At 43.0% G+C, this 11,939-nt stretch overlaps 1 protein-coding gene across 2 annotated transcripts in view; it reads left to right on the top strand.

Moving 5' to 3' along the window:
- The first annotated feature begins 9,475 nt into the window (after nucleotides 1-9,475).
- Nucleotides 9,476-11,939, top strand: part of LOC122543134 (secreted frizzled-related protein 1-like) — a 110,387-nt gene continuing 107,923 nt past the window's right edge. The window contains exon 1 of one of the 2 annotated variants that reach the window (XM_043681483.2): nucleotides 9,476-10,384. In XM_043681483.2, coding sequence (XP_043537418.1) covers nucleotides 9,856-10,384 — 529 coding nt within the window. In that variant the 5' untranslated portion in view covers nucleotides 9,476-9,855. The remainder of the gene's footprint in view (nucleotides 10,385-11,939) is intronic. The other variant, XM_043681482.2, reaches the window with a different exon arrangement.

Raw genomic sequence — 11,939 nt, 5'->3', positions numbered from 1 at the left:
CAGAACCTCACCAATGCCTTTCTGAGCTGCACACCCCATCAAAAACCTGGTGGGACAGTGGAAGCTGGAAGCTAGGGAGCATGTGGTAGGGAGTTACGGGTAGGATGGTAATCTCAGGTAATTGTATGGAGTGATCCTTCATCATCTTTCTTGTATTCTCACAGCTGAGTAAAGTGATCATCTTCCAGGCCAGAAAGCAAAGGCAAGGGCCTATGAAAGGTACTGAGGAGGCTCAGTTGGCATTCAGGGGGGAAACCAGGAGGGATGGTGGGCCAGAGGTTGGGAGGGAATGCAGGGTGCAGAGCCAATCATAATGAGAGGCAAGTCTATTCTTCCTTGTTCTGGCCTCACAAGCAGTGCTTTAAAAGGAATACTACATCTGTAATTTACTGCCAAGTTTTCCCAAATCCCGGAAAGCCCAACTGGGTGCAGTTCCATATGAATTGGAATCCCTATTGAATTATGAATGTTATGGACTTTAATATAATGGTCAATAGAATGGTGAAACTCAAGATCCATACCCATTCCCTTAAAACAGACAGCAGGAGATGATGCATTGGTTGGGTTTAAGATGTGACCTTGCTTCCATTCCCCTGCACCAAGCCTAAAAAGAATTAAATTTGGTGACTGGCAAGTCTCACACTGGAAAGATGTCCACCAAAAGTTGATTTGGGAAGATGTCCAACACGTTTCGGCTCTCAGCTCCCTCCAAACGTAGAGGTTAGCGCGGAAGGACACAAGAGCTGCAGGGAAATCTCAATTGTTATCTTTCACGCGTTTGCACTTTCACTCTTCAAAGGAGCCAGTCAGAAAGACACGCCTGCAATCACCCTTTACTCCTACCAATCACTACAAAACCCATACAGAAAGGCATAGCTGGCGGTACTATCCAGCCCCAGTCACCGTGCCCAGATCAGTGAGGAACAAAGGGTCTTTTCCCTACACCCTGACATTCATTGTTCAATATTTCCACATAAAGCAATTATTGTTGGAGTAATTTCGTTCTCAGAATGAGTATGGATTGAAGTAGCTGCAGGCTTTGGGAGTTCGACTATTCCTGGCGGGGGACTAAACATTTTTTAAAGTTTTCCTTAAAAATGCAACCGAGCTGACATAATTTAAAATTATGAGCAGTTCTCCTGCAGGTCTTAGTAATGGATTCATACAATTTCTGAAGCGGCGGTTATGTCTATGCGCATTGTAATTCGGGTGTACACGCAACATCTGCTTTGAGTTTAGCCAAAATCCAGATTTAACAGATTAGAGGTGGCCGAGGCGCAAGAGTTCTTTGGAATGACTTCTATTTCCCAAACATCTCCATCAAAACCACTGCTCAAAGCTGCAGTAAAGTTCACCATTTTTGGCCATTAGATTGTGTTCTGAGCGCTTTCACAAAGCAGCGTTCTGTCAGCCGCAATTTCATTCAATGGCGAAAGCGATTTGGCATTCAGTTCCCTCAACGACCTGCAGAACTCCTGTCCTGATCAGCTCGCTCCCGAAACAAACGAGGTTGCTGAGTCATGTTCGTCTGCAAAAAAAATCAGCCCATTTTTATTTTACCCCAAAGAGGCTCGTTATATCACCAGATTGCTGACAAGCATCATCCCGTGAGGTGGGCCACACAATACCGCCTCTCTCTTGCTTTCACAAAACCTGCACTGTTTCAGACTGCCAAGTCCAAATCACCAATATTAATTTCCAGTGTGATAATGCTGATTGGCCTGTAGAAAGGCTGATGTGAGCTGCTATTGAGAGGCTTAGCTTTATTCACTAGGTTCTGGAGACTGGATATTTCTCTAAATTATTTATATTTCTTGATTTAATCTGACATGGGAACATCTGGAGTGCAAATTCTGACTGTGGACTGTCTGCTGTGTGACAATGCAATGAAAATGACACAATTAACACAGACTGAGGCCATTTGGCCTGTCAACCTGTGCTGATTCTTGGAAAAAAATCTCTAATTGGTCCCACTGTCAGTTCATTCTCCAAAGCTCTGAATTTTACTTTCAAATATACACCTATGGCCTTTTGCAAGTGACTATTAAACCTATTTCCAAACCCAACCTCCCTCCAAGTCATTAAGGGCGATTATGTCGAGGACATTTGTTCATTATCTTAATTCTGTATCCTCTTGGTACTAATTCTTTTGCGATTGGAAACAGGTCCTACTTATGACCAAAGCCCTTCATAATTTTTAATATATTGAGCACACCTCCCCTGAACCTCTGAGTTTTTGTGGCTCTTCATTTTTGGTCTCACATCTTTTTCAATATCACTCTGTCAACTTAACCCTTGTTCATGTCGCTAACAACTCTACACATTTTCTTTTGAAAGAATACTATGTTGCCACGCAGCAGGCTTGGTATCCCACACCACTGAGTTCGGTCCTTGCTGTCTCACTTTTGTCCAAGGCTGAACTGTTGCCAGTTGGGAGATAAGGGCATTCTGAGGGAGTCTCCTTGTCAAGTCCCAGAGTTCTTGAACAAGCAATTCTGTTGTTCTGTTCATCGTAGATATAATACAGTCAGGCAGACTAGGAATTATGAAGAAAAGGGGGGAGGAGGAAGTTTGCCTTCACAGCTTAATAGAAGACATACAGCAGAGAATTCCCACTAAATGACTGCCACCTCTGTTTGCTCCATAATATACTAACAAGGCACTAACAATCCTTTCACAACAAATGTACTGTTATCTCTTTACAGCTCATGTAAGCCAAACTTGACATATAAACTTGACGGGAGGATTGCTTCAATTATTTTCAAACACACATTATTAAGGTCACACTACTGCCAGATACCCAACTTGAATGATTCATTCTTGAGTTCTAGATGAAAAACGCACCTATTGGAAGTGAAGTGAAGTTGAATTCCTGCTGCACATCTGGATGTCAAGCAAGATCTCCATCCAAAATAGATTCAAAACACCTTACCATGTAGTCAGATGCAATTCAGCCCTTCCTGCTGAAGACCTAACCAATTAGTCCTATTCCTCTATTCTTTTACCAGAGGATTCTATTTTAATTGGGCATCAAATGTCCTTTTGAAAGAGGTGGATGTTTTCCTGGCATAAGAGTAATCAAGTTTTTTTTAGGACACTCCCAAGCAAGGCCAGCAGATGGGCTGCAGCAGGGAATTCCAGATATTGTGACCTAGGCCAGTGAAGGCATAGCTGGGAATGGTGAGGTAAAACAGGCAATGTGAGGGATATGAAATCTGTCAGGAAATAGAGAATTTGTGGAGGGTTGTGCATGGTTATAATAACAAAGAGTGGATCAAGGAGATCCTCAAAGACAAAAGGTTAGAGAATAACCATGCAGAAATAAGAGAGGTTCAGGTTAGATCCCATTTTACACTCCACCTGATTTTATACTCCACTAAAGTCAATGATGAGTCAATTTGAACAGATTGCAATACAGGCTTCCAACCTGAACCAGGGCCATTCAGGCCAAGATGAACTAAAATTGGTAGTAGATTTCTCTATGTTCTACCCCTATGTCAACAGAGGATTCACAATCAGGTTTTAAGAATTGTCCAACATAAACTTTTGGGTGACAGCTATTTGAGATGACAGTCATTTCTGCTGTGTTTCAATTCAACATGGACGTTTTTTTGTTAATTTACTCACAACATGTTGGCGTCACTGGCTGGGCAGCCTTTATTGGCAATCTCTAGTTACCTTGTGAATGTACCTTCTTGAACTGCTGCTACCCATGTGGTACAGATATGACCACAAGTGTTGTTAGGAAGTGAGTTCACGTTTTTGACTGAGTGACAGTGAAAAGATGGTGATCTTGTTCCAGCAATGTAGAACACATAGCAGACGTATGGGTTGCTTGCTTTGCCAAAGGTTTCCATTGGGCATTGTACCATATTGTGTGCTATAGTAGAGATGCCCCACATTGGATCTAGGGTTCTGCTCAGTCTCAGTCATTTAGGTTTAAACTTTGGAAATCTTTACAGACTAGGGCACCTTGACATAATATTAAAATCAGAGTCCGAACAGTAATGAGAAAGTGAGGAGATAATTCTTCACGTTGACAAACTGAAGACCAGGTGTGCAGCATTCAAGTCGGATGTCATAGATTTATACACAAAATCCAGATATGACCTCTGTAAAGCCATCAGAGATGCCAAGGTGCAAGGTTAGAGGCTCAAACCAACCATAGAGATTCCCATCGCCTGTGGCAAGGCCCAAACAAAATTATGGGATACAAAATGAAGCAGAGCAACAGAGTAGACAAAGGCACATTGCTTCCTCATGCGTTCAATGCTTCCGATGCTCGGTTCGAGCAGAATGCCAGTAGCATAGTGTCACCTGCCCTGACAGCCCAGGAGGCACCTGTGCCCATTGCCACCGCTGCCGATGTCAGATTGGTGTTCCTGGAAGTCAACCTAAGGAAAGCGATGGGCCTGGACGGAATCCCCGGCAATGGATTTAGATCCTGTACAGTCCAACTGGTGGAGGTATTCATTGACATCTTCAACCTCTCCCTCCTACAAGTCAAAGTCCCCACCTGCTTCAAGAAGACCACTGTACCTAAGAAAGCACATGCAATGTGCCTTAATAACTACTGCCCAGTGGCTTTGACCACAACAATCATAAAGTTCTTTGAGAGGCTGATCATAGCCCACATCAACTCTAATCTCCCAGCTTGCCTCGATCCTCTACAATTGATGACTGATGTCAAAACTCCCAGACCCAAGTCTTGGCTCCACCCTCTGCAACTGGATCCTCAGCTTTCTGACCCACAGACCGCAATCAGTGAAGATAGACAACAGCACCTCCTCCAAGATAACTCAACACTGCAGCCCCCCAAGGATGTGTTCTCAGCCCCATATTGTACTCCCTGTACACTCACGACTGTGCTACCAAATTCCAAACAAACACCATCTACAAGTTTGCTGATGAAACCACCAATGTAGGATGGATATCTAACAATGATAAGTCAGAGTACAGAAAGCAGGTAGACAGTGATGTCATGCAATAAGAACAATCTCTCCCTCAATGTCGGAAAACCAAAGAATTGATCATTGACTTTGGAAAGAAAGCAGGAGAACAAGCCTCCATCTACATTAGAGTTGAGGTTGAAAGGGTGGAGAAAGTCAAGTTCCTCAGAGTGATGATAACTGACAAACTGTTCTGGACCACCTATATAGGTGCGATGGTCAAGAAGACATAACAATGCCTCTTCTTCCTCAGGTGGCTCAGAAATTTGGCATGTTCACAAGGTCCCTCACCAACTTTTACAGACACACCATTGAAAGCATACTGTCCGGGTGCATAACAGCCTGGTATGGCAACTATTCTGCCCAGGACTGAAAGAAACTACAGAAAGTTGTGTGCACAGCCCAGGCAATCACAGAAGACAACCTTCCATCCACAGACTCCATTTACATGGCTCATTGCTATGGAAAGACTGCCAATATCGTCAAAGACACATTGTGTCAAAACAATGCTCTCCTACAGCTTCTTCTGTCAGGCAAAAGATGCAGAAGCTTGAACACAGGCACTAGCAGGTTCAAGAACAATCTCTTTCCTAGACGGATGAATTATTAGACGGATGAATTGATTCTCTCACTTCAAAAAATGTTGATCTTGTGAATGTTGATCTTGCCTAGCGTGTGCTCTGTGCATGTAACCTGTATGCCTCTGTCCAAGTATTTTTCACCCTATGATCTGTATGTCTCTGTTTACTATGATCTGCCTGTACAGCTCATAAACAAAGCTTTTCACTTAGGTTCATGCAGCAATATATCAAATCAAAACCAACATCAGACTCTTGTCCACAAAAATCAAATAGTGTTATCTAAATTAATTATTGTATAAATATAGTTTGGCTAGATTATGCGTTAAAAGGAATTGGAGTCAAAGCAGATAAATAGAGTTAGAACACTGATTATTCACCATTCCATTGATTGGTGGAATTGGCTTCTCCCTGTTCCTATGTTTCTTTCAGTCAAGCTTTTCATTTACATTCGCTTGTCAGGATGTCTTTATGTAGCTGTCAGGCCTGGGGATGGAAACACATCAACCATATCCATAACATACAGAAGAATAGTTTGCATTTATACAGCACCTTTAATGCCAAAAAACATCCCAAGGTGCTTGGTAGCAAACAAAATTTGACACAAACATATAAGGCAATATGACAACATAGATAAATGAGGAAGTAAAGGTAAGACTGTTTGGTGGGGAGGTTCAGGCGGTTGTTAACAAGTTTAAGGCCTGGGTAACTGAAGGAATGGCCAGCAGATGTGGCATGTTTAAAATTGGGAATGGGCAAAAAGTCAAAATTAGAGGACCACAGTACTGTTAGATGGTTGTATAGCTGGTGGAAACTAGAGAAATAGGGAGGAGTCAACCAATCGAAGTTTGCATAAGCAAGAAAAACTTCTTAAAATCAATGTACTGTTGGACCGACGGCCAATGTCAGTGACTGAACACAGGGTTGATGGGTGAACAGGACTTGGTATTGATTAGGATAAAAGCAGCACAATTTTGAATGAAATATCTTTGAGTTTCTTAGTCTCTATCCTCAACCTCAAAGACCAGAGATGCTCAAATCACTATCTGCACAGAGATTATTCTAGATAAATGCAACTGCTTTATAGAAAAGCAAGACCAAAATGTACAAACATACTCTGACTTGACACAATTTCTTTTTACAAACAGATACTGTTCCTATTTCCTTGTGTTCCCTAATGACTTATCTGCACTCAATCACAGAGGGGACTAAATATTACACATGGAGTTGCTACCAGAATCGTAAGTGTGTGATAGCTGATATATGTTAGCTAAAATAAGACAAGCAAATGTAATACATAAGTGAAAGCCATACATACTGCAAAATATTATAATATATATTCATAGTAAATCTTTGATCAAGTAAGGTTCATGAACTGATATAACAGTGAAAGATTACATCAACACAAAGACATTGAGATCTTTGTCAGCACCCCAACATTCTCTCAATTACTTCTATCTCAAGAAAAGCCTTGAAATGTTACTTGGACTCATTTACACTGTTCATTCCAATAATCTTGCCTAATTGTTCAACAGCTATCCTGTTGTTCAGGTGAAAACTGACAGATACAGCCCATATTTTTCACATGAGTGTTTCTAACTATTGAAACAACTGGAAACAATTGGTGCAAATTTTGTTCAATGCTTGGCAGATTTTGGCCATCAAGTGTACAGTTGACTGTAGAGCAAATGTTTATCAAATTCTAATTGTGTGTGCTAGGAGTGATTTGCACCCAACCTGAAAAAGGAAAAATGGTAATTGATAAACAATGTGCAAACACGAATGATCATTGAGGGATATAAACTGTTGAGATAAATCCTCATTATCACTTCAAAGGAAGCAAGAATGTGTTACTAAAATCCTTAAATGTGAACTTGTGAAAATCAAATTGAGAACAGGTAGATTCAGAAATAACTTCTGTATTGGTCAACTGTGGCTTACTTGGTAGTGCATTCTCCCCTACATCACCAAGCTAAAGGCCCATTCCTGGGCTCCAGTACAAACACTGGACATTCCAGTGCAGTGTTAAGAAAGTGCTGCACTGTTGAGGTGCGATCTTTGGAATTAGATATTAAGATCACGGCCCCATATATGATAGTGTAAAAGATTCTATAGTATAATTTGAAGGAAAAACGGGAGTTGCACCAGGACCTGATATTTATCATTCTATCCACTATCACAAAAGCACATTCATTATTAGCCTCTCATTTGTGAGAGCTAGTGAGAAATTAACTGCAATATTTCTTAAATTACACCAGAGACTAGATTTTAAAAAGTAATTTACTGGTGCAAAATGCTTTGAGATATCTTCTGGTTATGCAACTGCTATGCTCTTACTCCAAGAATGAGAAACGTTTAGAATGGTCTGACTGACAGGAAAGAGAAATAATATGATATTCAAAATAACATTTGATGAAACACAGGTTCACTGTGGATTGATTAAATCTGCATGAGCAATAATGGGGCCAAATGGCCCTTTCTATTTCATGAATACTCATTGATTCTTTCAAATGATGGCCACACATCCAGCAGAGAAATATAGCTCTAATAAAAGCAAATATGTTACTGTTCCTTCATTGTCATTGGGTAAATGTCCTGGATATCTCTACCCGACAACAATAAGTGCCAGTATTTCATTGAACCATTGCCAAACCTCAGAACATGCGAGTGCGTCGCTCCAACAGCCAGTCAGGACTGATCTTCCTGCTTCGATCCTGGGGTTGACATGGCCACTTTGTGCTGCCCCCTGCTGCCCTCGCTTGAATGGACCGATCCCGAACAGAATTGGAATCAAGAATGGTACTTCTTCTCCTCTTCAGTTTTAGGTTCCGGCTTCGCTTCAGTATTCCTAGTCAGTAGTCCTAACTAGTGAGGGAGTAGATAAATGTGGCATTGTCTACGTAATAGTTGTTTAGAAGTGAATGATGGCTGTCAGACATTCAGCCGTTATGTTAAGTGAAGCTGGTCACAAGAGTGAGCATATCCTCAGCTTGTCTGAATACTGCTGACTATTTTAATGAAGTGTTACCGGTGATGCGAGTTGACCTTCTTTGCATTCTGCAACTCACCCAACTCCCCTCAAAGTAAATTTTCCTCTCCCCACCCAAACCTGTAGCGTTCATACACACACACACATGGTAAAATGATAAAAACATTGACTTTTGACAGAATCTTGGCAGTTGTTTGAGTCGAAGAAAATGGCCCTGATTAAGCTGCTGGCAAGGTACATGGCGTTTCATCGTAACTTTGGCTGCGAAATTCAGGAGAAAGTCAGTCACTTCGCCCTCAAGTTGGTCAGAAGTGCAACTTCTGCCAAACAAACTTGGTGATTCTGATTTAATCCTTCCTGAAAAGATCAGCACCAACTGTCCTGCGGATGTGTACTTTATGAGAAGTTACCATTCGCAGTTGGATTTCAGATTTTGGTGTTCCTTGACTGCTCAAGAGAGTTGGCTGAGGGGCTGCAGCTCGACCAAGTGCTGAAGTGGACTGTTCCTGTTTTGTTGGGTTTATGAAACTGGCCTAAAGCTGGCAAGTAGATCATTGGGAAAAGTAAATGCCAGGAATTCAAACTGACGGAAGGAAATGATGTGATACATTTTCTGAATCGCATGTTAAAACGTGTTTTGTGACTCCTGGGGACTCGAAAAATTCATAAGAAAAAAAATCTTATTACTCTTTGAAATATTTCTGTTTCGATCGCCGAAAAAATCGGAATTTGGAAGGATGAACTGAAAGCTCGGATCTGGCTGAGTGGTGGGGAAGTTGGGGGATGGGGCTGGAGGTGGAGGTGGAGAGACGGGGCGGGGGGGGGGGGGGGCGGTGTCTGTCACTTCCTTTCCAAAAAGCTGATTGGTAAATTAAGGCTGGGACTGACACTTGCAGAGGAGTGTAATAGGGGATGGTCACAGGCTGATTGGTTGGTCTTGCGAGGTTGTGATGAAGACTGAAAGCTGCACATACCCGGCAGAACAAACTTGTGTTCAGAAGCTGGATGCTGAGACCAGTGGAGCCAGTTTCACAAATCAGCCCTCCCTTTAACACATTATGTGCACGGTGGACTGAAAGAAAGGTGGGACTGAGTTAGCGAGCGAGCCAGAGAAAACCCCGGCTAGGCTGGATAATGAAAAAACAGAGACAGGTACTGATATCTTCGAGGCGTTCCTGTTTCTAAAGCAGAGGGCAGAACAAAATCTAACCCCGCGCTGCTGTTTTCTGCTCAGACTGATTATCACAGTGAAGCTTAAAGGCCAACTGTGCAAACCGGAGGGAAGTAACCTTGCCAGCTCCAGCCAGGACTTTGCAACAACAAAGTAACCAAAGGAAAAATGGGACAGAGAGGTATTTCAAGCAAGACTTACTGGAAGTTTTATACCGTATTTCTGCCACTCAGCATGGGGCTGTTTGCCTGGTGTGTTGCGATGGAAGTAGAGGAATCCAGCTGGCAAGCGGACAGCCGCTTTTACATTAAGCCACCGCACTGCGTGGATATTCCTTTCGCCTTGAGACTTTGCAACAACGTCGGGTACCACAAGATGAGCTTGCCCAACTTGCTGGACCACGAGACCATGGAGGAGGTGCAGCAACAGGCGAGCAGCTGGGTGCCGCTGCTGAACAAGAACTGTCACCCCAACACCCAGCTCTTTCTCTGCTCACTGTACGCTCCCATCTGCCTGGACAGACCCATCTACCCGTGCCGCTCACTCTGCACGGCAGTGCGGGACGCCTGCACACCAGTTATGGAGTTCTTTGGCTTCCCTTGGCCGGACATGTTAAAGTGCGACAAGTTCCCACTGGACAATGACCTGTGCATCGTCTTTCCCAACCCGAACGCCACTCTTTCGACCAGCTCGCAAGGTAATATTTGCTCTCGGCCCACCGTGAAAATGTAACACACTTAGAAACTTCAGGAGAGGGAGATAACATGATTGACAGCAGAGAAATGACCCGGACAGGTTTTCCATCGAATGCCCGCTTCACCCCACCAGTCAGGCTTTTGTCTGAAACTTGCTTAAGCTCAATTCTTGTTTGAGCTGTGTTTAGGTAGATGTTCTTGGGTGCAGGGAAAGCCATAGGAAAGCGTCACTTATTCCTCGATCCTTCGAACCGGCGCTAAATTGTGATGCCAATGTCTGCGAACACAAAAACGGCTCAATCAGAAAGAACAGATTGGTTCATTTTTGTTTGTCACGGGGGAGGGGGGGGGGGGGTGGGTAAATGAAAGTTAGAAAGCGTGTGTGTGTTGAGGTGGTGACGGAGAGTTCGTTGCAATCTGCTGTGGGTGAGACTATTCGGGCTCAAGTCAGTCTGAATGGCTTCAACCACCGTTTTTGATGGGTAGCTGACAAAGTCGGTCAGACACAGGGCTGTTAAACATCGCTCAGTCTGACAGTTTTTTTTCGGGGAGAACTTTAACGCTGCAGTTTCCTCCAAATATTGTCACTGTGCAGAGTTCTCTGGTTTGGAGACACAACTTCTTTCAGCGGTGGAGCAGGAATTGAGCTCCAACATTCTTCGCTGGTCCCTTCAGGAAGCGAGACACTTCGTGAAATAGATTCTCTCTGACTTAGTATTGGCAATGACTTAATAAGTGGTTTCAAAGTCTATAAGATCTTGAGCAATATATTTGGACAACCTGAAACCTGTGATTATATCAATGCTGTCTGTGAACCTCTCCAAGTCATAGTCAAAATATTTTGCACGCTGTTGATCATTTTATTTGTCAAAGGGACATTAGTATTTGTATGATAAGGGTCGTAAGTCGAAGCAAATTTCTATTTACTCCGTGTAATCATCATTGCAGAATCTTTTTTTATTGGGTCGTTGTTTCTGGTTGTTGGTTTGAGCTTATTTTATGAACACATGCAGACAACAAAGTTTGAAGTTGTCATATTTATACCTTGCTCAGTTAGCAGATTTCAGACCATAACAAATAGGAAAAGGAGTAGGCTGTTCGGCCCCTCGATCCTGCTTCCCCAGACTAATCAGGGACTTATTGATTTCGGCCTTTGGTAAGATGACTCTCCGTCGCCTTCCCCTGGGACATTCTCACGGGTGGTGGGTGGGGGAGGCGCACAGTGCAGTCGATATTCACTCGAACTAGAGAGAAATTAAGCGGATTTTCATGGAATGAATCGTTGGGTTAGAGGAGGAGTTGGGACTGAGAGTGTCAAGACAGCTGTTTCTGTCGACAGGAAAATGCATGTTCTTAGTCTTCCCAGCGACATGTGGGCAATGCGAGTTCTCAGTCCAAGTCTATGCCTTCAGGGACGAAAGGCTTTGATTGCCGCTGAATATTCAGTGGAACTTGATCAGAAGACCATAAGATATAGGAAGAGGCTTAGACTATTCGGCCCATCGAGTCTGCATAGCCATAGCTGATATGTTTCTCATGCTAATTATCCTGCCTCCT

This window comes from Chiloscyllium plagiosum, unplaced genomic scaffold, assembly GCF_037043375.1.
Source record: "Chiloscyllium plagiosum isolate Xiang-an unplaced genomic scaffold, Cpla_swu_hap1 HiC_scaffold_48, whole genome shotgun sequence".
Lineage (NCBI taxonomy): Eukaryota > Metazoa > Chordata > Chondrichthyes > Orectolobiformes > Hemiscylliidae > Chiloscyllium > Chiloscyllium plagiosum.
The sequence above is the reverse complement of the archived record's forward strand: the minus strand, read 5'-3'. Positions and strand labels throughout refer to the sequence as shown.